The sequence below is a fragment of the Salvelinus alpinus genome, chromosome 3 (genome assembly GCF_045679555.1).
Source record: "Salvelinus alpinus chromosome 3, SLU_Salpinus.1, whole genome shotgun sequence".
NCBI classification, from domain to species: Eukaryota; Metazoa; Chordata; class Actinopteri; order Salmoniformes; family Salmonidae; genus Salvelinus; species Salvelinus alpinus.
Window position 1 is genome coordinate 106,107,072 of NC_092088.1, and position 25,647 is coordinate 106,132,718.

The following is a 25,647-nucleotide window of genomic DNA, read 5'->3' on the forward strand; positions in this document are numbered from 1 at the left end:
GGCGTCTAGATAAACCCTTACCATTCCTAACACCAAGGCTTCTAGATAAACCCTTATCATTCCTAACACCAAGGCCCCTAGATAAACCCTTACCATTCCTAACACTAAGGCTTCTAGATAAACCCTTACCATTCATAACACCAAGGCTTCTAGATAAACCCTTATCATTCCTAACATCAAGGCTTCTAGATAAACCCTTACCATTCCTAACACTAAGGCTTCTAGATAAACCCTTACCATTCCTAACATCAAGGCTTCTAGATAAACCCTTACCCTTCCTAACACCAAGGCTTCTAGACAAACCCTTACCATTCATAACACCAAGGCATCTAGATAAACCCTTATCATTCCTAACACCAAGGCTTCTAGATAAACCCTTATCATTCCTAACACCAAGGCTTCTAGATAAACCCTTACCCTTCCTAACACCAAGGCTTCTAGATAAACCCTTATCATTCCTAACACCAAGGCTTCTAGATAAACCCTTATCATTCCTAACACCAAGGCTTCTAGATAAACCCTTATCATTCCTAACACCAAGGCTTCTAGATAAACCTTTACCATTCATAACACCAAGGCCTCTAGATAAACCTTTACCATTCCTAACACCAAGGCTTCTAGATAAACCCTTATCATTCCTAACAACAAGGCTTCTATATAAACACTTACCATTCCTAACACCAAGGCTTCTAGATAAACCCTTACCATTCCTAACACCAAGGCTTCTAGATAAACCCTTACCATTCCTAACACCAAGGCCTCTAGATAAACCCTTACCATTTCTAACACCAAGGCTTCTAGATAAACCCTTACCATTCCTAACACCAAGGCTTCTAGATAAACCCTTATCATTCCTAACACCAAGGCTTCTATATAAACCCTTACCATTCCTAACACCAAGGCTTCTAGATAAACCCTTACCATTCATAACACCAAGGCTTCTAGATAAACCCTTACCATTCCTAACACCAAGGCTTCTAGATAAACCCTTACCATTCCTAACACCAAGGCTTCTAGATAAACCCTTATCATTCCTAACACCAAGGCTTCTAGATAAACCCTTACGTCACCCAGAAGGCCAGGAGTAAGACTTTCCTTGTCCCTTTTGATGTGAAGGACATTTTCCCCCTCTCTGTCTTTTCCTTTCTAGTCGTACTGCAGTGATCCTGACCTGGTGCTGGAGCTGAAGAACCTCATTGTCATATTTGCAGACACATTACAGGTGAGTCTTATCCAGCTCTTCAGACCGGGTGATTTAAAGATAGTATGAATTAAACCTAGAGCTCTTATAAGGTATGAGTGAAGCAGCTGTTGTTGTCTGTTAATGTTCTGTGTGGAACCCCAGGAAGAGTAGCTGCTGCTTTTACAACAGCTACTGGAGGATCCTAATCCAATACCCAAGCTGTATGGTCATTAACCAATGGGCCAGATTGTGATGCCTCTGGTTTGTAACCTCCCACCCCTCTCTCTCTCTCTGTCTCTGTCTCTGTCTCTGTCTCTGTCTCTGTCTCTGTCTCTGTCTCTCTCTCTGTCTCTCTCTCTGTCTCTCTCTCTGTCTCTCTCTGTCTCTGTCTCTCTGTCTCTGTCTCTCTCTCTGTCTCTGTCTCTGTCTCTGTCTCTCTCTCTTTCTCTGTCTCTCTCGCTGTCTCTCTGTCTCTCTGTCTCTGTCTCTCTCTGTCGCTCTCGCTCTCTCTCTCGCTCTCTATCTAGGGTTATGGCTACCCAGTGAACAGACTGTTTGACCTGCTGTTTGAGATCAGAGACCAGTACAATGAAACGCTGCTGAAGAAATGGGCTGTGGTGTTCAGGGAGATCTTTGAACTGGACAACTACAGCCCTATCCCTGTAGAGACTGAGGAAGAGTACAAGTCTGTGGTTAATAGATTCCCCTTCCACGACGCAGAAATCGAAAAGGTTTGTCCGTCATTCAAACACCCCCTTCAAACACCCCCTTCAAACACCCCCTTCAAACCCCCCCTTCAAACCCCCCCTTCAAACACCCCCTTCAAACACCCCCTTCAAACCCCTCCTTCAAACACCCCCTTCAAACCCCCCCTTCAAACACCTCCTTCAAACACCCCCTTCAAACCCCCCCTTCAAACCCCTCCTTCAAACCCTCCCTTCAAACCCCCTTCAAACACCCCCTTCAAACACCCCCCCTTCAAACACCCCCCCTTCAAACCCCTCCTTCAAACACCCCCTTCAAACCCCCCCAGACTAACTTCACAACATCAGATGTAAATGTCAGCTGCTTGGAACTGTGTGTGTTAAAAGTCAACGGTTCCCTGCTCCTTATCGAGGTCCAGGGGGCTGTAGTTAAATGACCTGGGTTTTATTTGTTGTCGGTCCAACAGCAAGCCTTTCCAAAGAAGCTGCCGATGTCTCAGTCGGTGCCTCAGATCTACGTTCAGGTCAAGGAGTTTATCTATGCCAGCCTGAAGTTCTCCGAGTCACTGCATCGCAGGTGAGTCAGTCAGCTCATAGGCTGCCTCTCAAATCACAACCTATTTCCTGTGTCGTGCACTACTTTTGACCAGGGTCCATTGGGCGTTGGTGAAAAAGTAGTGCACTATGTAGGGAAGTGGTTGCCGTTTGGGACACACTATAAAACGGTTGTATTTAATACTGTGGGTCAGTCTAACGTCTTGTTGTGTGCTATTTGCTTCGTGGGTTTTGCAAATGTCAGTGCTGCACAGTTTGTTATTTACACGAGCATGCTAAGGGTTTGTCTGGTTGGTCAACACCTTTCTCATCCGACTGTTATCTCGGTCAGATGTGTGAGTGTTCAGCTGCCCAAGTCTGCTTGGCTGTTCCCTCACTAGGGTCCCTAGTACAGGGGTTAATAACTGGGAGTCAGAGCCTGGCTGTTCCCTCCCTAGGGTCCCTAGTACAGGGTTTAATAACTAGGAGTCAGAGCCTGGCTGTTCCCTCACTAGGGTCCCTAGTACAGGGTTTAATAACTAGGAGTCAGAGCCTGGCTGTTCCCTCACTAGGGTCCCTAGTACAGGGGTTAATAACTAGGAGTCAGAGCCTGGCTGTTCCCTCACTAGGGTCCCTAGTACAGGGTTTAATAACTGGGAGTCAGAGCCTGGCTGTTCCCTCACTAGGGTCCCTAGTACAGGGTTTAATAACTGGGAGTCAGAGCCTGGCTGTTCCCTCACTAGGGTCCCTAGTACAGGGGTTAATAACTGGGAGTCAGAGTCTGGCTGTTCCCTCACTAGGGTCCCTAGTACAGGGTTTAATAACTGGGAGTCAGAGCCTGGCTGTTCCCTCACTAGGGTCCCTAGTACAGGGTTTAATAACTGGGAGTCAGAGCCTGGCTGTTCCCTCACTAGGGTCCCTAGTACAGGGGTTTAATACCTAGGAGTCAGAGCCTGGCTGTTCCCCCACTAGGGTCCCTAGTACAGGGTTTAATAACTGGGAGTCAGAGCCTGGTTGTTCCCTCACTAGGGTCCCTAGTACAGGGTATAATAACTGGGAGTCAGAGCCTGGCTGTTCCCTCACTAGGGTCCCTAGTACAGGGTTTAATAACTGGGAGTCAGAGCCTGGCTGTTCCCTCACTAGGGTCCCTAGTACAGGGTTTAATAACTGGGAGTCAGAGCCTGGCTGTTCCCTCACTAGGGTCCCTAGTACAGGGTTTAATAACTGGGAGTCAGAGCCTGGCTGTTCCCTCACTAGGGTCCCTAGTACAGGGTTTAATACCTGGAGCCTGCTGTCCCTTGCAGGAGATCAGCGATAAAAAAAAAAATGTCCTTGAATATCTCTTGCTGCAATACAATACCACAGTGGATACAACTTTTATGTCTCTGGAAATGAGTCATTGGAGCTAGTTACATGGTTTTTGCTGTATAAATTAGTCATTGGAGCTAGTTACAGGGTTTTTGCTGTATAAATGAGTCATTGGAGCTAGTTACATGGTTTTTGCTGTATAAATGAGTCATTGGAGCTAGTTAAATGGTTTTTGCTGTATAAATTAGTCATTGGAGCTAGTTACATGGTTTTTGCTGTATAAATTAGTCATTGGAGCTAGTTACATGGTTTTTGCTGTATAAATGAGTCATTGGAGCTAGTTACAGGGTTTTTGCTGTATAAATTAGTCATTGGAGCTAGTTACATGGTTTTTGCTGTATAAATGAGTCATTGGTGCTAGTTACATGGTTTTTACTGTATAAATGAGTCATTGGAGCTAGTTACATGGTTTTTGCTGTATAAATGAGTCATTGGAGCTAGTTACATGGTTTTTGCTGTATAAATGAGTCATTGGAGCTAGTTACATGGTTTTTGCTGTATAAATTAGTCATTGGAGCTAGTTACATGGTTTTTGCTGTATAAATGAGTCATTGGAGCTAGTTACAGGGTTTTTGCTGTATAAATTAGTCATTGGAGCTAGTTACATGGTTTTTGCTGTATAAATTAGTCATTGGAGCTAGTTACATGGTTTTTGCTGTATAAATTAGTCATTGGAGCTAGTTACATGGTTTTTGCTGTATAAATGAGTCATTGGAGCTAGTTACAGGGTTTTTGCTGTATAAATTAGTCATTGGAGCTAGTTACATGGTTTTTGCTGTATAAATGAGTCATTGGCGCTAGTTACATGGTTTTTACTGTATAAATGAGTCATTGGAGCTAGTTACATGGTTTTTGCTGTATAAATTAGTCATTGGAGCTAGTTACAGGGTTTGTGCTGTATAAATGAGTCATTGGAGCTAGTTACATGGTTTTTGCTGTATAAATGAGTCATTGGAGCTAGTTACATGGTTTTTGCTGTATAAATGAGTCATTGGAGCTAGTTACATGGTTTTTGCTGTATAGATTAGTCATTGGAGCTAGTTACATGGTTTTTGCTGTATAAATGAGTCATTGGAGCTAGTTACAGGGTTTTTGCTGTATAAATTAGTCATTGGAGCTAGTTACATGGTTTTTGCTGTATAAATGAGTCATTGGCGCTAGTTACATGGTTTTTACTGTATAAATGAGTCATTGGAGCTAGTTACATGGTTTTTGCTGTATAAATTAGTCATTGGAGCTAGTTACAGGGTTTTTGCTGTATAAATTAGTCATTGGAGCTAGTTACATGGTTTTTGCTGTATAAATTAGTCATTGGAGCTAGTTACATGGTTTTTGCTGTATAAATTAGTCATTGGAGCTAGTTACATGGTTTTTGCTGTATAAATTAGTCATTGGAGCTAGTTACATGGTTTTTGCTGTATAAATTAGTCATTGGAGCTAGTTACATGGTTTTTGCTGTATAAATTAGTCATTGGAGCTAGTTACATGGTTTTTGCTGTATAAATTAGTCATTGGAGCTAGTTACATGGTTTTTGCTGTATAAATTAGTCATTGGAGCTAGTTACATGGTTTTTGCTGTATAAATGAGTCATTGGAGCTAGTTACAGGGTTTTTGCTGTATAAATGAGTCATTGGAGCTAGTTACAGGGTTTTTGCTGTATAGACTATTCTTAGGCGGGCTGTCTCTGGTCATTTCTTGGGTATAGAAAACGTGCAAAAAAGATTTTGAACTATATTTTTTTAATAATACCATATTTGATAACCTAATAATCAATTAAAAGCTGGACAGTCAGGGAGAATAGAAGAAATAAATATAACGGACATTCAGAGCACATGCCCACTGATTGTGGTATAATGTTTTAGCAGAGGAACACCAGCTGTGGCAAAATGCCGAAAAGGTGCTTTACAGCAGCAGAATGTTCTCTCCACTGACAAGATGTCTTGTGTCTTTCTAGCTAAAAGACTGTGTTCGAGTTTACACCTCCTCTTCCAATGAACTGTGGTCCAAATAATGGAACTGTTGACTGTCGTGGTTCAAATCATTCTGGGGGTTTGACTGCTCTGGGGATGATCACTTACATCTCATGGTCTTCACTCTCAGAGTGGCAGAATTGGGATGAAAAGTCTATCTTTTCATCCAAATTAATTGAAGTTTAGGCATAAGGTTAGCAGTGTGGTTAAGGTTAGGTTTAAAAATCACATTTTAGGCAGGGTTTATGACTTTGTGGCTGTGGTAACGAGTGGAAACCATATAATAGGTCAATAGAATAGGCCTACTTTGCTCCTTCCAGAGAGACATCAGGGATTGTAACGTACTCTCTCGGGGTATACTGTCCCCATCCATACAGCCAGCTGGGTTCTCAGTACATCACACAGACGGGGATAAAGAACTCTCCGGGAAGAAGAAAGGCGCGGTTGTATGTTTCATGATTAAAGACCAACAACGTTTAAGGAAATTGTGATAAATAACGTATAATGCTTTCATTTAAGGACCAAAACATTTACAGCTGAAGAGATTGCTGAATAGTTCGGAAGAGATTTTCAATGTACCGATTCCATGACACACAAAACAACACAGAACTTAGAATTGTTTAATTTAAACTGTACAAAATTCTGGCAACCAATAGAAATGTCACTGCTGGGTGATCTGAAAACTCATAGTCAATCGATCAATAATTATAATACTGTTAATCAAAACATGTTATCTTTTAATTTACAATCTGTAGAAACTATGAGAAGAGAAAAGTTCAGAACTTTTGTGAAACATCCCTTTTCTTATCGTTTTTGTTGTGTTTCCAGCTGGACAGAGATCGATGACATGCTCCGGAAATCCACCAACCTGTTGTTGACGAGGACACTGAGTGGCTGTCTACAGAACCTCATCAAGAAACCCCATATAGGACTAACTGAGGTACAGTACATTATTACATATATGACCAAAAGTATGTGGACACCTGCTCGTCCAACATCTCATTCCAAAATCATGGGTTATTATATGTTATTTGGAGTTGGTCCACCCCTCCCACTCTTCTCGGAAGGCTTTCTACTAGATGTTGGAACATTGCTGCGGGAACTTGCTTTCATTCCAATTCATCCCAAAGGTGTTCGATGGGGTTGAAGTCAGGGCTCTGTGCCGGCCAGTCAAGTTCTTCCACACCGATCTCGACAAAGCATTTCTCTAAGGACTTCGCGTTTCAGCAGGGGGGCTTCCTGCTGAAACGGAAAGGGCCTTCCTCAAACTGTTGCCACAAAGTTGGAAGAACAGAATCGATTAGGATGTCATTGTATGCTGTAGCATTAAGATTTCCCTTCACTGGAACTAAGAGGCTCGAACCATGAAAAACAGCTCCAGACCATTATTCCTCCTCCACCAAACTTTACAGTTGGCACTATGCATTCAGGCAGGTAGCGTTCTCCTGGCATCCGCCAAACCCAGATTCGGCCGTCAGACTGCCAGATGGTGAAGGGTGATTCATCACGCCAGAGAACCCATTTCCACTGCTCCAGAGTCCATTGTTAGACCACTCCAGTCGACGCTTGGCATACCGCATGGTGATCTTAGGCTTGTGTGCGGCTGCTTGGCCATGGAAACCCATTTCATGAAGCTCCCGACGAACAGTTCTTGTGCTGACGTTGCTTTCCAGAGGCAGTTTGGAACTTGGTAGTCGGTGTTGCAACCGCAAATTTTTTTATGCTCTACGCGCTTCAACACTCGGCAGCCCCGCTCTGTGAGCTTGTGTGGTCCGTTGTTGTTCCTAGACGTTTCCATTTCACAATAACAGCACTTTCAGTTGACTGGGGCAGTTCTAGCAGGGCAGAAATTTGATGAACTGACTTGTTGGAAGGCTGATATATGACGGTGCCACGTTGAAAGTGACTGAGCTCTTCAGTAAGGCCATTCTACTGCCAATGTTTGTCTATGGAGATCGCATAGGTGTTTGCTCGATTTTATACACGTGTCAGCAATGGGTGTGGCTGAAATAGCCGACTCCGCTAATTGAAAGGTGTCCCGGACAGTTTATTAGGTACAAGTCAAATTGTATTAGCCACATGCGCCGAATACAACCTTACAGTGACATTATTATTTACAAGCCCCTAACCAACAATGCAGTTTAAAAAATAAGAATAAGAAATAAAAGTAACAAGTAATTAAAGAGCAACAGTAAAATAACAATAGCCAGACTATATACAGGGGGGTACCAGCACAGAGTCAATGTGCGGGGGCACCGGTTAGTCGAGGTAATTGAGGTAATATGTACATGTAGGTAGAGTTATTAACGTGACTAATCATAGATGATAACAGCGGCATAAAAAGTGGGGGCAATGCAAATAGTCTGGGTAGCCATTTGATTAGCTGTTCAGGAGTCTTATGGCTTGGGGGGTAGAAGCTGTTTAGAAAACCTCTTGGACCTAGACTTGGCGCTCCGGTACCGCTTGCTGTGCGGTAGCAGAGAGAACAGTCTATGACTAGGGTAGCTGGAGTCTTTTGGCAATTTTTAGGGCCTTCCTCTGACAACGCCTGGTATAGAGGTCCTGGATGGCAGGAAGCTTTGCCCCAGTGATGTACTGGGCCGTTCACACTACCCTCTGTAGTGCCTTGTGGTCGGAGGCTGAGCAGTTGCTGTACCAGGCAGGGATGCAATCAGTCAGGATGCTCTCGATGGTGCAGCTGTAGAACCTTTTGAGGATCTGAGGACCCATGACAAATCTTTTCAGTCTCCTGAGGGGGAATAGGTTGTGTCGTGCCCTCTTCACGACTGTCTTGGTGTGCTTGGACCATGTTAGTTTGTTGGTGATGTGGACACCAAGGAACTTGAAGCTCTCAGAATGGGGCTGTGCTCGGTCCTCCTTTTCCTGTAGTCCACAATCGTCTGCCGTGTCTTGATCACGTTGAGGTTGTTATTCTGGCACCACACGGCCAGGTCTCTGACCTCCTCCCTATAGGCGGTCTCGTCGTTTTCGGTGATCAGGCCGTTGTGTCATCTGCAAACTTAATGATGGTGTTGGAGTCGTGCCTGGCCATGCAGTCGTGAGTGAACAGGGAGTACAGGAGGGGACTGAGGGGCCCCTGTGTTGAGGATCAGCGTGGCGGATGTGTTGTCACCTACCCTTACCACCTGGGGGCGGCCTATCTAGTACAGGGTTGGACCCACCAGAAAAGCTTGAATTCTTCAGGGCATGGATTTCAGATTGCGGCGTACCATTGACACCGGGCAGGATGGGTCCATGGACTCATGCTGCTTATGCCAAATCCTGACACTTCCGTCAGCATGACTCAACAGGACCCGGGGTTTGTCGTACCAGGCAATGTTTTTCCTCTCCTCAGTTGTTGGTGAACGCGTTTCCATTGGAGCCGCTTCTTCTTGTTTTTAGCTGATAGGAACCCGGTCGTCTGCTGCAACAGCCCATCCGTGTCAAGGACCGACGAGTTGTGCTCTCTGAGATCCCGTTCTTCACACCACTTTTATACTGCGCCGTTATTTGTCTGTTTGTGGCTCACCTGTTAGCTTCCTCGATTCTTGCCATTCTGCTTCGACCTCTCTCCCCACAGGATTGCCGCTGCCTGGATGTGGTTTTTGTTTGTCGCACCATTCTTGGGAAACCCTAGACACTCTGTGAAAAGCCCATGAGGGCAGCCGTTTCTGAGATACTGTATCCGGCGTGCCTGGCACCGACGATCGTACAGCGCTCAAAGTCGCTTAGGTCACTAGTTTTGCCCATTCTAACGTTCAATCTAACAGTAACTGAATTCCTCGATGCCTGTCTGTCGGCTTTATATAGAAAGCCACGTGGAACACTGGCACCTAATAAACTGGCCGGCGAGTGTAGATACAGTGCATTCGGAAAGATTTCAGACCCCTTGAATTTCTCCACATTTTCCTACTTTAGAGCCTTATTCTAAAATTGCTTTAAGTTTTTTCCCTCATCAATCTACACACAATACCACATAATGACATCACAATACCACATAATGACATCACAATACCACATAATGACACAGCAAAAACAGAAATGTTTGCAATGTTTGGGTAAAATAATATCACATCTGTGTTTAGGGAGTTTCTCCCATTCTTCTCTGCAGATCCTCTCTGTCAGGTTGGAATGGATTCTTGCCATAGAATCCCGGAATTCAAGCTTTTCGATCTGGTTCAAGTCTGGGCTCCGGCTGGGCCACTCAAGGACATTCAGAGACTTGTCCCAAATCCACTCCTCTGTTGTCTTGGCTGTGTGCTTAGGGTCGTTGTCCTGTTGGAAGGTGAACCTTCGCCCCAGTCTGAGGTCCTGAGTGCTCTGGAGCAGGTTTTCATCAAGGACCTCTCTGTACTTTTCTCCGTTCATCTTTCCCTTGATCCTGACTAGTCACCTAATCCCTGCCCCTGAAAAACATCCACACAGCATAATGCTGCCACCACCATTCTTCACCGTAGGGATGGTGCCAGGTTTCCTCTAGACGTGACGCTCGGCATCAGACCATAGAATCTTGATTCTCATGGTCTGAAAGTCCTTTAGGTGCCTTTTTGACAAACTCAAAGCGGACAGTCATGTGCCTTTTTACTGAGGAGTAGCTTTCGTCTGGCCACTCTACCACCCAGAAATGGTTAAGAAGAAATACTGGACTGTTCTGGAGTGGCCAGAGAAACATATCCAAAACGTATGGCGAGACACCAGCAGTTGGTGGAGGCCAGCGGAAACATTGAAGAATTAGAGCAGTTTGTTGCTGAGGAACCAATGATCAGTAGAAAGGTGCAGCTCATTGATGGCTACAGGAAGCATTTGTTGGCAGTTATCTTGGCCAAAGGCTGTGCCACCAAGTACTTGCTCAGGGGTGCTAATAATTATAAACCTAAGTTTACTAGAAATAGAACTGGTTCTGCAAGGTGTGGTGACCAACATATTTTTGTTCTATTTCATCTTATCTGATAAGGAATTATTTAAGAAAAGTGTAAGGTTGTTGATTTATATTTGCCAGTTGACCCACTTGGTCCCATTTACGTCTCTTTTTGTATTGCAGTTAGTCCAGATCATCATCAACACAACCCATCTGGAGCAGGCCTGTAAATACCTGGAGGACTTCATCACCAACATCACCAACGTCTCACCTGAGACCGTACACACCACGCGGCTCTACGGCCTGTCCACCTTTAAGGTACTGTAGGAAAATCCTTGGGGTATTTCTGTCTGAATTCTCCACCAGACAATATTTTGACAGTTTTGGAAACTTTAGAGTGTTTTCTAACCTAATCGGTCAATTATATGCATATTCTAGCATCTGGGCCTGAGAAATAGTTTGTTTACCTTGGGAACGTTATTTTTCCAAACATAAAAATAGTGCCCCCTAGCTGAAAGAGGTTAAACAAATAAACTTAAGGTATATTCATTAGTCATAGTCTCTTCTCTTGTGTTGCCGCAGGCTCAAAACATGCTTATTGCTGGAATAAGGGAACTGTCATAAACTTTACAGAGCTTCCGGTACTTCAGCGTAGTTCATCAACGTGCACTGACGTAGTCTTACCTGGCGTTCAGCTCATTCTGTCAGTAGTAACCTCCGTCAGTACTGACGTAGTCTTACCTGGCGTTCAGCTCATTGTGTCAGTAGTAACCTCCGTCAGTACTGACGTAGTCTTACCTGGCGTTCAGCTCATTGTGTCAGTAGTAACCTCCGTCAGTGCTGACGTAGTCTTACCTGGCGTTCAGCTCATTCTGTCAGTAGTAACCTCCGTCAGTACTGACGTAGTCTTACCTGGCGTTCAGCTCATTCTGTCAGTAGTAACCTCCGTCAGTACTGACGTAGTCTTACCTGGCGTTCAGCTCATTCTGTCAGTAGTAACCTCCGTCAGTGCTGACGTAGTCTTACCTGGCGTTCAGCTCATTGTGTCAGTAGTAACCTCCGTCAGTACTGACGTACTCTTACCTGGCGTTCAGCTCATTGTGTCAGTAGTAACCTCCGTCAGTACTGACGTAGTCTTACCTGGTGTTCAGCTCATTCTGTCAGTAGTAACCTCCGTCAGTGCTGACGTAGTCTTACCTGGCGTTCAGCTCATTGTGTCAGTAGTAACCTCCGTCAGTACTGACGTACTCTTACCTGGTGTTCAGCTCATTCTGTCAGTAGTAACCTCCGTCAGTACTGACGTAGTCTTACCTGGCGTTCAGCTCATTGTGTGAGTAGTAACCTCCGTCAGTACTGACGTAGTCTTACCTGGCGTTCAGCTCATTCTGTCAGTAGTAACCTCCGTCAGTACTGACGTAGTCTTACCTGGCGTTCAGCTCATTCTGTCAGTAGTAACCTCCGTCAGTGCTGACGTAGTCTTACCTGGCGTTCAGCTCATTGTATCAGTAGTAACCTCCGTAGCACTGACGTAATCTTACCTGGCGTTCAGCTCATTGTGTCAGTAGTAACCTCCGTCAGTACTGACGTGTTGGTGTTCCCTGTCTGGTGTATCCAGGATGCACGACATGCAGCGGAGGGAGAGATCTACACCAAACTCAACCAGAAGATAGATGAGTTTATCCAGCTGGCAGACTATGATTGGGGCATGCCGGAGTCAGACGGCCAGGCCAGTGGATACCTTATGGACCTCATCAACTTCCTCCGCAGCACCTTCCAGGTTTTCACACACCTGCCGGTGAGTTAGCCCCCCCCCCCCCCCCCGCAGGCAGGGGAACTCTGGGAGATGGAGTTTTGTTGTTGTGTGTTATTGTAGTAATTTGTTGTGTTGTTCTTGTATCAGTGTTACGTGGCGGTGGTGACTTGGTGTTACGTGGCGGTGGTGACTCGGTGTTACGTGGCGGTGGTGACTCGGTGTTACGTGGCGGTGGTGACTCGGTGTTACGTGGCGGTGGTGACTCGGTGTTACGTGGCGGTGGTGACTCGGTGTTACGTGGCGGTGGTGACTTGTATCTACTGTGCTTCTCATTGGGTTGAGTGACGCTGTTGATGATATCCACTGTGGCATGGATGTAGTCCTGTACTGCAGTACTGTGTATTCAGGGTTGGAGTCATGTACTGCAGTACTGTGTATTCGGTGTTGGAGTCATGTACTGCAGTACTGTGTATTCGGGGTTGGAGTTGTGTACTGCAGTACTGTGTATTCAGGGTTGGAGTTGTGTAGTGCAGTACTGTGTATTCAGGGTTGGAGTTGTGTAGTGCAGTACTGTGTATTCTGGGTTGGAGTTGTGTACTGCAGTACTGTGTATTCAGGGTTGGAGTTGTGTACTGCAGTACTGTGTATTCAGGGTTGGAGTTGTGTACTGTGTATTCAGGGTTGGAGTTGAGTACTGCAGTACTGTGTATTCAGGGTTGGAGTTGTGTACTGCAGTACTGTGTATTCAGGGTTGGAGTTGTGTAGTGCAGTACTGTGTATTCAGGGTTGGAGTTGTGTACTGCAGTACTGTGTATTCAGGGTTGGAGTTGTGTACTGCAGTACTGTGTATTCAGTGTTATGTACTGCAGTACTGTGTATTCAGGGTTGGAGTTGTGTACTGCAATACTGTGTATTCAGGGTTGGAGTTGTGTACTGCAGTACTGTGTATTCATGGTTGGAGTTGTGTAGTGCAGTACTGTGTATTCAGGGTTGGAGTTGTGTACTGCAGTACTGTGTATTCAGGTTTGGAGTTGTGTACTGCAGTACTTTGTATTCAGGGTTCGGAGTTATGTACTGCAGTACTCTGAATTCAGGGTTGGAGTTGTGTAGTGCAGTACTGCGTATTCAGGGTTGGAGTTGTGTAGTGCAGTACTGTGTATTCAGGGTTGGAGTTGTGTAGTGCAGTACTGTGTATTCAGGGTTGGAGTTGTGTACTGCAGTACTGCGTATTCAGGGTTGGAGTTGTGTAGTGCAGTACTGTGTATTCAGGGTTGGAGTTGTGTAGTGCAGTACTGCGTATTCAGGGTTGGAGTTATGTACTGCAGTACTGTGATTTCAGGGTTGGAGTTGTGTACTGCAGTACTGCGTATTCAGGGTTGGAGTTGTGTACTGCAGTACTGTGTATTCAGTGTTGGAGGTGTGTAGTGCAGTACTGTGTATTTAGGGTTGGAGTTTTGTACTGCAGTACTGTGTATTCAGGGTTGGAGTTGTGTACTGCAGTACTGTGCATTCAGGGTTGGAGTTGTGTAGTGCAGTACTGTGTATTCAGGGTTGGAGTTGTGTACTGCAGTACTGTGTATTCAGGGTTGGAGTTGTGTACTGCAGTACTGTGTATTCAGGGTTGGAGTTGTGTAGTGCAGTACTGTGTATTCAGGGTTGGAGTTGTGTAGTGCAGTACTGTGTATTCAGGGTTGGAGTTGTGTAGTGCAGTACTGTGTATTCAGGGTTGGAGTTGTGTAGTGCAGTACTGTGTATTCAGGGTTGGAGTTGTGTACTGCAGTACTGTGTATTCAGGGTTGGAGTTGTGTAGTGCAGTACTGTGTATTCAGGGTTGGAGTTGTGTAGTGCAGTACTGTGTATTCAGGGTTGGAGTTGTGTAGTGCAGTACTGTGTATTCAGGGTTGGAGTTGTGTACTGCAGTACTGTGTATTCAGGGTTGGAGTTGTGTACTGCAGTACTGTGTATTCAGTGTTGGAGTTGTGTAGTGCAGTACTGTGTATTCAGGGTTGGAGTTGTGTAGTGCAGTACTGTGTATTCAGGGTTGGAGTTGTGTACTGCAGTACCGTTTATTCAGGGTTGGAGTTGTGTAGTGCTAATCCTTATCTTCGGTACCATTTTCATTCTCTTTTAGTTTCACAGAAAACCTCAAGGGAACCAGATCATTCTAGGTTATGACAATGACTTGACATGAAATTAGACTGAAGAGTGACTGGGGAGGATATGAATCGTTAGAGCAAACAAAATGAGAAATGGTCATTTCTGGGGAAGAAAAACTGCAATGAAACTGACCAAAGAGCCAATCACAGTTGGTCAGGAAGTAGCTAGAGGAGACAGAGGACATACACTGTGTTCTTGTTGCTGGTGGAACCCCAAACCAGACCTGTTGGTGGTGGAACCCCAAACCAGACCTGGTGGAACCCCAAACCAGACCTGGTGGAACACCAGACCTGTTGTTGGTGGAACCCCAAACCAGACCTGGTGGAACCCCAAACCAGACCTGTTGGTGGTGGAACCCCAAACCAGACCTGTTGGTGGTGGAACCCCAAACCAGACCTGTTGGTGGTGGAACCCCAAACCAGACCTGGTGGAAACCCAAACCAGACCTGTTGTTGGTGGAACCCCAAACCAGATTTGGTGAAACCCCAAACCAGACCTGTTGGTGGTGGAACCCCAAACCAGACCTGGTGGAACCCCAAACCAGACCTGTTGGTGGTGGAACCCCAAACCAGACCTGGTGGAACCCCAAACCAGACCTGTTGTTGGTGGAACCCCAAACCAGATTTGGTGAAACCCCAAACCAGACCTGTTGCTGGTGGAACCCCAAACCAGACCTGTTGCTGGTGGAACCCCAAACCAGACCTGTTGCTGGTGGAACCCCAAACCAGACCTGTTGCTGGTGGAACCCCAAACCAGACCTGTTGCTGGTGGAACCCCAAACCAGACCTGTTGTTGGTGGAACCCCAAACCAGACCTGTTGTTGGTGGAACCCCAAACCAGACCTGTTGCTGTTGGAACCCCAAACCAGACCTGTTGCTGGTAAAACCCCAAACCAGACCTGTTGTTGGTGGAACCCCAAACCAGACCTGTTGCTGTTGGAACCCCAAACCAGACCTGTTGCTGGTAAAACCCCAAACCAGACCTGTTGCTGGTGGAACCCCAAACCAGACCTGTTGCTGGTGGAACCCCAAACCAGACCTGTTGCTGGTGGAACCCCAAACCAGACCTGTTGCTGTTGAAACCCCAAACCAGACCTGTTGTTGGTGGAACCCCAAACCAGACCTGTTGTTGGTGGAACCCCAAACCAGACCTGTTGCTGGTGGAACCCCAAACCAGACCTGTTGCTGGTGGAACCCCAAACCAGACCTGTTGCTGGTGGAACCCCAAACCAGACCTGTTGCTGGTGGAACCCCAAACCAGACCTGTTGCTGTTGAAACCCCAAACCAGACCTGTTGTTGGTGGAACCCCAAACCAGACCTGTTGCTGGTGGAACCCCAAACCAGACCTGTTGCTGGTGGAACCCCAAACCAGACCTGTTGCTGTTGAAACCCCAAACCAGACCTGTTGCTGTTGAAACCCCAAACCAGACCTGTTGTTGGTGGAACCCCAAACCTGACCTGTTGCTGCTGGTGGAACCCCAAACCTGACCTGTTGCTGCTGGTGGAACCCCAAACCAGACCTGTTGCTGGTGAAACCCCAAACCAGACCTGTTGCTGGTGGAACCCCAAACCAGACCTGTTGCTGGTGGAACCCCAAACCAGACCTGTTGCTGGTGGAACCCCAAACCAGACCTGTTGCTGGTGAAACCCCAAACCAGACCTGTTGCTGGTGGAACCCCAAACCAGACCTGTTGCTGGTGGAACCCCAAACCAGACCTGTTGCTGGTGGAACCCCAAACCAGACCTGTTGTTGGTGGAACACCAAACCAGACCTGTTGCTGGTGAAACCCCAAACCAGACCTGTTGCTGGTGAAACCCCCAAACCAGACCTGTTGCTGGTGAAAACCCCAAACCAGACCTGTTGCTGGTGGAACCCCAAACCAGACCTGTTGTTGGTGGAACCCCAAACCAGACCTGTTGTTGGTGGAACCCCCAAACCAGACCTGTTGTTGGTGGAACCCCAACCCAGACCTGTTGCTGGTGGAACCCCAAACCAGACCTGTTGCTGGTGGAACCCCAAACCAGACCTGTTGCTGGTGGAACCACAAACCAGACCTGTTGCTGGTGGAACCCCAACCCAGACCTGTTGTTGGTGAAACCCCAAACCAGACCTGTTGTTGGTGGAACCCCAAACCAGACCTGTTGCTGGTGGAACCCCAAACCAGACCTGTTGCTGGTGGAACCCCAAACCAGACCTGTTGCTGGTGGAACCCCAACCCAGACCTGTTGCTGGTGAAACCCCCAAACCAGACCTGTTGCTGGTGAAACCCCCAAACCAGACCTGTTGCTGGTGGAACCCCAAACCAGACCTGTTGCTGGTGGAACCCCAAACCAGACCTGTTGCTGTTGAAACCCCAAACCAGACCTGTTGCTGGTGGAACCCCAACCCAGACCTGTTGCTGGTGAAACCCCGAAACCAGACCTGTTGCTGGTGGAACCCCAAACCAGACCTGTTGAAACCCCAGACCAGACCTGTTGCTGGTGAAACCCCAAACCAGACCTGTTGAAACCCCAGACCAGACCTGTTGCTGGTGGAACCCCCAAACCAGACCTGTTGGAACCCCAAACCAGACCTGTTGAAACCCCAGACCAGACCTGTTGCTGGTGGAACCCCAAACCAGACCTGTTGCTGGTGGAACCCCAAACCAGACCTGTTGTTGGTGAAACCCCCAAACCAGACCTGTTGCTGGTGGAACCCCAAACCAGACCTGTTGAAACCCCAGACCTGTTGCTGGTGAAACCCCAAACCAGACCTGTTGCTGGTGGAACCCCAAACCAGACCTGTTGCTGGTGAAACCCCCAAACCAGACCTGTTGCTGGTGGAACCCCAAACCAGACCTGGTGAAACCCCAAACCAGACCTGTTGCTGGTGGAACCCCAAACCAGACCTGTTGCTGGTGAAACCCCAAACCAGACCTGTTGCTGGTGGAACCCCAAACCAGACCTGTTGCTGGTGGAACCCCAAACCAGATCTGTTGTTGGTGAAACCCCAAACCAGACCTGTTGCTGGTGAAACCCCAAACCAGACCTGTTGCTGGTGGAACCCCAAACCAGACCTGTTGCTGGTGGAACCCCAAACCAGACCTGTTGCTGGTGGAACCCCAAACCAGACCTGTTGCTGGTGAAACCCCAAACCAGACCTGTTGCTGGTGAAACCCCAAACCAGACCTGTTGCTGGTGGAACCCCAAACCAGACCTGTTGCTGGTAAAACCCCAAACCAGACCTGTTGCTGGTGGAACCCCAAACCAGACCTGTTGCTGGTGAAACCCCAACCCAGACCTGTTGCTGTTGAAACCCCAAACCAGACCTGTTGCTGGTAAAACCCCAAACCAGACCTGTTGCTGGTGAAACCCCAAACCAGACCTGTTGCTGGTAAAACCCCAAACCAGACCTGTTGCTGGTGGAACCCCAAACCAGACCTGTTGCTGGTGAAACCCCAACCCAGACCTGTTGCTGGTAAAACCCCAAACCAGACCTGTTGCTGGTGGAACCCCAAACCAGACCTGTTGCTGGTGACACCCCAACCCAGACCTGTTGCTGGTGAAACCCCAAACCAGACCTGTTGCTGGTGGAACCCCAAACCAGACCTGTTGCTGGTGAAACCCCAACCCAGACCTGTTGCTGGTAAAACCCCAAACCAGACCTGTTGCTGGTGGAACCCCAAACCAGACCTGTTGTTGGTGGAACCCCAAACCAGACCTGTTGCTGGTGGAACCCCAAACCAGACCTGTTGTTGGTGGAACCCCAAACCAGACCTGTTGCTGGTGGAACCCCAAACCAGACCTGTTGCTGGTGAAACCCCCAAACCAGACCTGTTGCTGGTGGAACCCCAAACCAGACCTGTTGCTGGTGGAACCCCAAACCAGACCTGTTGCTGGTGGAACCCCAAACCAGACCTGTTGTTGGTGGAACCCCAACCCAGACCTGTTGCTGGTGGAACCCCAAACCAGACCTGTTGCTGGTGGCCTGATTTGCTGCTTGCTCTGTACACCAGCTTCCTTATCTTGTATACAATCATTTCCAGCTTTTTTTTCCCGTTCCGTTTTTAAGACGTTGTTTTTCTTAAGGAATGTCTCCTCTGTCTCCCTCAGTGATCTATAATTGATTCCTCTATTGATTTGACGTCCTCTGCCAAGCATGCTGGGTCTGTCTGATTTTCCTTTTCCTGTCCATTTATTGTTGCCATCCTTTCTCTCCTATTCTGGACATCTTTCATTTGTTTGGGTGGTTCTGCTCAGAATAACTGCAATGACCATGCTGCTATGTCGGTAAGTACCCCCCCCCCCTATTCTGCCCCCCCTACTCTGCCCCCCCTGCCCTACTCTGCCCCCCCCTACTTTGCCCCCCCCCCCCCTACTCTGCCCCCCCCCCCCCCCCCCACTCTGTCACCCCTGCCCTACTCTGCCCCCCCTGCCCTACTCTTCCCCCCCCTCCCTACTCTCCCCCCCCTCCCTACTCTGCCCCCCCACCCCTACTCTGCCCCCCACCCCTACTCTGCCCCCCCCCCCTACTCTGCCACCCCTGCCCTACTCTGCCCCCCTGCCCTACTCTTCCCCCCCTCCCTACTCTGCCCCCCCCCCCCCCTACTCTGCCCCCCCCCCCTACTCTGCCCCCCCTGCCCTACTCTGCCCCCCCTGCCCTACTCTGCCCCCCCCTACTTTGCCCCCCCCCCCCCCCCCCCACTCGGTCACCCCTGCCCTACTCTGCCCCCCCTGCCCTACTCTTCCCCCCCTCCCTACTCTGCCCCCCCCTCCCTACTCTGCCCCCCCACCACTACTCTGCCCCCCACCCCTACTCTGCCCCCCCCCCCCCTACTCTGCCACCCCTGCCCTACTCTGCCCCCCCTGCCCTACTCTTCCCCCCCTCCCTACTCTGCCCCCCCCCCCTACTCTGCCCCCCCCCCCTACTCTGCCCCCCCTGCCCTACTCTTCCCCCCCTCCCTACTCTGCCCCCCCCCCTACTCTGCCCCCCCCCCCCCCCCTACTCTGCCCCCCCCCCTACTCTGCCCCCCCCCCACCCCCCCCTACTCTGCCCCCCCCCACCCCCCCCTACTCTGCCCCCCCCCCCCCCCCTACTCTGCCCCCCCCCACCCCCCCCTACTCTGCCCCCCCTACTCTGCCCCCCCCCCCTACTCTGCCCCCCCCCCCCTACTCTGCCCCCCCTGCCCTGTCCAGTTCTGGGTTATGCATGATCATGTCTGTACTGTGGATCTGCCTCCAGGCTTGTTGCTTCCTCCACTTGTGATGATGCTGGACTATAGTAATTTACATACCATCTATCACGTTTAGTTCAAGTTAAATCTAACAGGTTATTTTATCTGTACGTTGTCTATAAACACACACAGGGTGTCGATGACTTTATTTGTACAGCTCCAGTATGTGTAACAGATTGTATGGATAAAAAATGGGGTATAGGGTACCATTTGACCAGGGCCTATGGGGTATAGGGTACCATTTGACCAGGGCCTATGGGGTATAGGGTACCATTTGACCAGGGCCTATGGGGTATAGGGTACCATTTGAACAGGGCCTATGGGGTATAGGGCACCATTTGACCAGGGCCTATGTATGGGGTACCATTTGACCAGGGCCTATAGGGTACCATTTGACCAGGGCCTATGGGGTATAGGGTACCATTTGACCAGGGCCTATGGGGTATAGGGTACCATTTGACCAGGCCCTATGGGGTATAGGGTACCATTTGACCAGGCCCTATGGGGTATAGGGTACCATTTGACCAGGGCCTATGGGGTATAGGGTACCATTTGACCAGGGCCTATGGGGTGCCATTTGACCAGGGCCTATTGGGGTATAGGGTACCATTTGACCAGGGCCTATGGGGTATAGGGTACCATTTGACCAGGGCCTATAGGGTACCATTTGACCAGGGGGTATGGGGTATAGGGTACCATTTGACCAGGCCCTATGGGGTATAGGGTACCATTTGACCAGGCCCTATGGGGTATAGGGTACCATTTGACCAGGGCCTATGGGGTATAGGGTACCATTTGACCAGGGCCTATGGGGTATAGGGTACCATTTGACCAGGCCCTATGGGGTATAGGGTACCATTTGACCAGGGCCTATGGGGTATAGGGTACCCTTTGACCAGGGCCTATGGGGTGCCATTTGACCAGGGCCTATTGGGGTATAGGGTGCCATTTGACCAGGGCCTATGGGGTATAGGGTACCATTTGACCAGGCCCTATGGGGTATAGGGTACCATTTGACCAGGGCCTATGGGGTATAGGGTACCCTTTGACCAGGGCCTATGGGGTGCCATTTGACCAGGGCCTATTGGGGTATAGGGTGCCATTTGACCAGGGCCTATGGGGTATAGGGTGCCATTTGACCAGGGCCTATGGGGTATAGGGTACCATTTGACCAGGGCCTATGGGGTATAGGGTACCCTTTGACCAGGGCCTATGGGGTGCCATTTGACCAGGGCCTATTGGGGTATAGGGTACCATTTGACCAGGGCCTATGGGGTATAGGGTACCATTTGACCAGGGCCTATGGGGTATAGGGTACCATTTGACCAGGGCCTATGGGGTATAGGGTACCCTTTGACCAGGGCCTATGGGGTGCCATTTGACCAGGGCCTATTGGGGTATAGGGTACCCTTTGACCAGGGCCTATGGGGTGCCATTTGACCAGGGCCTATGGGGTATAGGGTACCATTTGACCAGGGCCTATGGGGTATAGGGTGCCATTTGACCAGGGCCTATGGGGTACCATTTGACCAGGGCCTATGGGGTATAGGGTACCATTTGACCAGGGCCTATGGGGTATAGGGTACCATTTAATCAACGCCACCTTCACAAACAGATCTGGGACCAGTCTAATCAACAGATCTGGGACCAGTCTAGTCTAATCAACAGATCTGGGACCAGTCTAGTCTAATCAACAGATCTGGGACCAGTCTAATCAACAGATCTGGGACCAGTCTAATCAACAGATCTGGGACCAGTCTAATCAACAGATCTGGGACCAGTCTAATCAACAGATCTGGGACCAGTCTAGTCTAATCAACAGATCTGGGACCAGTCTAGTCTAATCAACAGATCTGGGACCAGTCTAGTCTAATCAACAGATCTGGGACCAGTCTAGTCTAATCAACAGATCTGGGACCAGTCTAGTCTAATCAACAGATCTGGGACCAGTCTAGTCTAATCAACAGATCTGGGACCAGTCTAGTCTAATCAACAGATCTGGGACCAGTCTAGTCTAATCAACAGATCTGGGACCAGTCTAATCAACCGATCTGGGACCAGTTTAGTCTAATCAACAGATCTGAGACCAGTCTAGTCTAATCAACAGATCTGGGACCAGTTTAGTCTAATCAACAGATCTGGGACCAGTCTAATCAACAGATCTGGGACCAGTCTAATCAACAGATCTGGGACCAGTTTAGTCTAATCAACAGATCTGGGACCAGTCTAATCAACAGATCTGGGACCAGTCTAGTCTAATCAACCGATCTGAGACCAGTCTAATCAACAGATCTGGGACCAGTCTAGTCTAATCAACAGATCTGGGACCAGTCTAATCTAATCATCCGATCTGGGACCAGTCTAATCAACAGATCTGGGACCAGTCTAGTCGAATCAACAGATCTGGGACCAGTCTAGTCTAATCAACAGATCTGGGACCAGTTTAGTCTAATCAACAGATCTCGGACCAGTCTAGTCTAATCAACAGATCTGGGACCAGTTTAGTCTAATCAACAGATCTGGGACCAGTCTAGTCTAATCAACAGATCTGGGACCAGTCTAGTCTAATCAACAGATCTGGGACCAGTCTAGTCTAATCAACAGATCTGGGACCAGTCTAGTCTAATCAACAGATCTGGGACCAGTCTAATCAACAGATCTGGGACCAGTCTAGTCTAATCAACAGATCTGGGACCAGTCTAGTCTAATCAACAGATCTGGGACCAGTCTAATCAACACCACCTTCATGGAGGAGTTAGAACTACAAGTTATTACTGACATTCTATCTGCAGTGGATTCATTCATTGGAACTAAAATATCCCATAATAAACCAGTGATTCCTGATTCCCGTGGCAATCTACAGATGACCAGGGATGTCCATGTTCAGAGGTCTCCTCTAGTTTGATTTGCCATTTTCTAGGACAATGGTTTTGGTTTTCCTATGGGGACTTGGGCATTGTGTAGGGTAGTCTGAAGCACATTGAAGAGATGAGAGGGGATACGTGTCTTGGACAGCATGGACCACCACACAGTCCAACCCATGTATCTGTGGTGTGCTCTCGGTCAGCATTCAGCATGACACAGCCTGGTGTAGCAGTAACCATTAGTGCATGATGTTTCTCTGTGCTCTGTTGGTCTGGTCTGGGCTGGATATGATCGTTATCGTCTGCTTTTTTCCCCTCCCTCTACAACCTCACAACCCTGTCCATTTGAATCCATCATTCTGTTTTGAGCCTCATCTGTGCTGTTCTTCTGCCTGCATGTTTTAAATCCCTGTTCAGAGTCGTTATATAACCTGGTGTTATCTAGAGAACATGGGCCGGCAGCCCACATATATAACCTGGTGTTATCTAGAGAACATGGGCCGGCAGCCCACAGTAATCAATTCCAAATCCTCAGGTATGGTAGAGGAAGCTTTGACTAAATCTGTACTCCCATATTCTATTGACACAGATTCCTCCCTTTTATCTCCCTCTCTCTCTCTCTTTCCTCCCCCTCTGCCTCCTCTCCCCCTCTGTCTCCTCTCTCTTTCCTTTCCCTCTCTCTCTCTCTCTCTCCTCCCTTTTATCTCTCTGTCTCTCTCTCTTTCCTCCCCCTCTGTCTCCTCTCCCCCTCTGTCCTCCTGCAGGGTAAAGTGGCCCAGACAGCCTGTATGTCAGCGTGTAAGCACCTGTCCACGTCCCTGATGCAGATGCTGTTGGACAGCGAGCTGAAACAGATCAGTATGGGAGCCGTTCAGCAGTTCAACCTGGACGTCATACAGTGTGAATGTAAGTGGACTTAATGGGAGTTTAGCCATGCAGTGTGAATACACACACAACTCCCTATCACCCCCATGGAAACGGTCAGGGAGAGGGATTTAATCGTAGAGGGCTACAGTAGATGTCAGTGTGAATGATTGACAATACAGTAATCCCTCGTTTATCGCGGGGGTTACGTTCCGAAAATGACCCGCGATAAGTGAAATCCGCGAAATAGAAAACTTTTTTTTTTTTTACAATTAGCAACTATTACATGTATACAAATACAGTGACTCACGTGTAGGCCGTTTCGTCGACATTATGGGTTTAGGAGATGTTCGAAATTACAAGATAATTTGGCCAACTTAATGTAAATTTGCCAAGCTGTTTTATGTACGTACACATAACTGCACGAGACGACAAAATGATAGCACAATTCGTAGCATGTTTTGATACAAGAAGCGGGAGTGAGTTTTTAGCGAATCAGAATGCAGAGCACAATGCACCAAAAAAAAAAAAAAAAATGCATTATGAAAATCCGCGAAATAGCGAATCCGCGATAAGTGAACCGCGAAGTGGCGAGGGATCACTGTACACACACACAACTCCCTATCACCCCCATGGAAACGGTCAGGGAGAGGGATTTAATCGTAGAGGGATTTAATCGTAGAGGGCTACAGTAGATGTCAGTGTGAATGGAAGTAGAGGGACTATTAGGTAGAGGAGGAGTTGAGCCTAATGTTGACTACATCCCTATTGTCACCCTATTCCCTACATAGTGCACTACTTTATACTACAGCCCTATTCCCTATATAGTGCACTACTTTATACTACAGCCCTATTCCCTATATAGTGCACTACTTTATACTACAGCCCTATTCCCTATATAGTGCACTACTTTATACTACAGCCCTATTCCCTATATAGTGCACTACTTTATACTACAGCCCTATTCCCTATATAGTGCACTACTTTATACTACAGCCCTATTCCCTATATAGTGCACTACTTTATACTACAGCCCTATTCCCTATATAGTGCACTACTTTATACTACAGCCCTATTCCCTGTATAGTGCACTACTTTATACTACAGCCCTATTCCCTATATAGTGCACTACTTTATACTACAGCCCTATTCCCTATATAGTGCACTACTTTATACTACAGCCCTATTCCCTATATAGTGCACTACTTTATACTACAGCCCTATTCCCTATATAGTGCACTACTTTATACTACAGCCCTATTCCCTATGTAGTGCACTACAGCCCTATTCCCTATATAGTGCACTACAGCCCTATTCCCTATATAGTACACTACGTTATACTACAGCCCTATTCCCTATATAGTGCACTACTTTATACTACAGCCCTATTCCCTATATAGTGCACTACTTTATACTACAGCCCTATTCCCTATATAGTGCACTACTTTATACTACAGCCCTATTCCCTGTGTAGTAGAAGTAGTGCACTATGAAGGGAACTGGAGTGCCATTTGGGACACGGACTCTGCCCTCAGAATGCCCTCCGCTAAACGGCTGTGACAGAGCAGAGATGACTCTCCTGTCTCTCTCTCTCTCTCACACACACACACACACACACACACACACACACACACACACACACACACACACACACACACACACACACACACACACACACACACACACACACACACACACACACACACACACACACACACACACACACACACACACACACACACACACACACACACACAGAGGGATAGAGAATAGAGATTCACACACACACACACACACCCCCCTCTAGGAATCCAGTCAGTTGGCTCCTCCCAGGTAATCCTCCTGCTGTTAGTCAGAGAGGTGACCTATGACCCTCTAGCCTCTCCCTTGTCACTCTGATACATCCCAAATAGCACCCTATTCCCTATGTAGTGCACTACTGTCGACCAGAGCCCTGTGGGCCCTGTAAAGGGCATAGGGTCCCATTTGGAACACATTCCTCTACCCTCAAAACGAACTCTGCTGAACAGCTGTGTTGTGATAAATATTTCCTCGTACTTACCTGGAAGCTATTTTCCTACAGGGCAGATCACGGTCATCAGGTGTTTCACGGTCAAGTCTCTTAGTGTTTCACGGTCAAGTCTCTTAGTGTTTCACGGTCAAGTCTCTTAGTGTTTC

The 25,647-nt window shown here is 47.9% G+C and overlaps 1 protein-coding gene across 5 annotated transcripts in view; it reads left to right on the top strand.

Moving 5' to 3' along the window:
- The window catches only part of exoc6 (exocyst complex component 6), a 92,541-nt gene that overhangs the window by 53,607 nt on the left and 13,287 nt on the right, over positions 1-25,647 (top strand). For 3 of the 5 annotated variants that reach the window (XM_071394740.1, XM_071394741.1, XM_071394743.1), the window contains exons 11-18: positions 1,151-1,222; positions 1,711-1,914; positions 2,355-2,464; positions 6,589-6,700; positions 10,802-10,936; positions 12,234-12,413; positions 18,768-18,797; positions 23,370-23,511. In XM_071394740.1, coding sequence (XP_071250841.1) covers positions 1,151-1,222; positions 1,711-1,914; positions 2,355-2,464; positions 6,589-6,700; positions 10,802-10,936; positions 12,234-12,413; positions 18,768-18,797; positions 23,370-23,511 — 985 coding nt within the window. The remainder of the gene's footprint in view (positions 1-1,150; positions 1,223-1,710; positions 1,915-2,354; positions 2,465-6,588; positions 6,701-10,801; positions 10,937-12,233; positions 12,414-18,767; positions 18,798-23,369; positions 23,512-25,647) is intronic. The other 2 variants (XM_071394744.1, XM_071394745.1) reach the window with 1 other exon arrangement.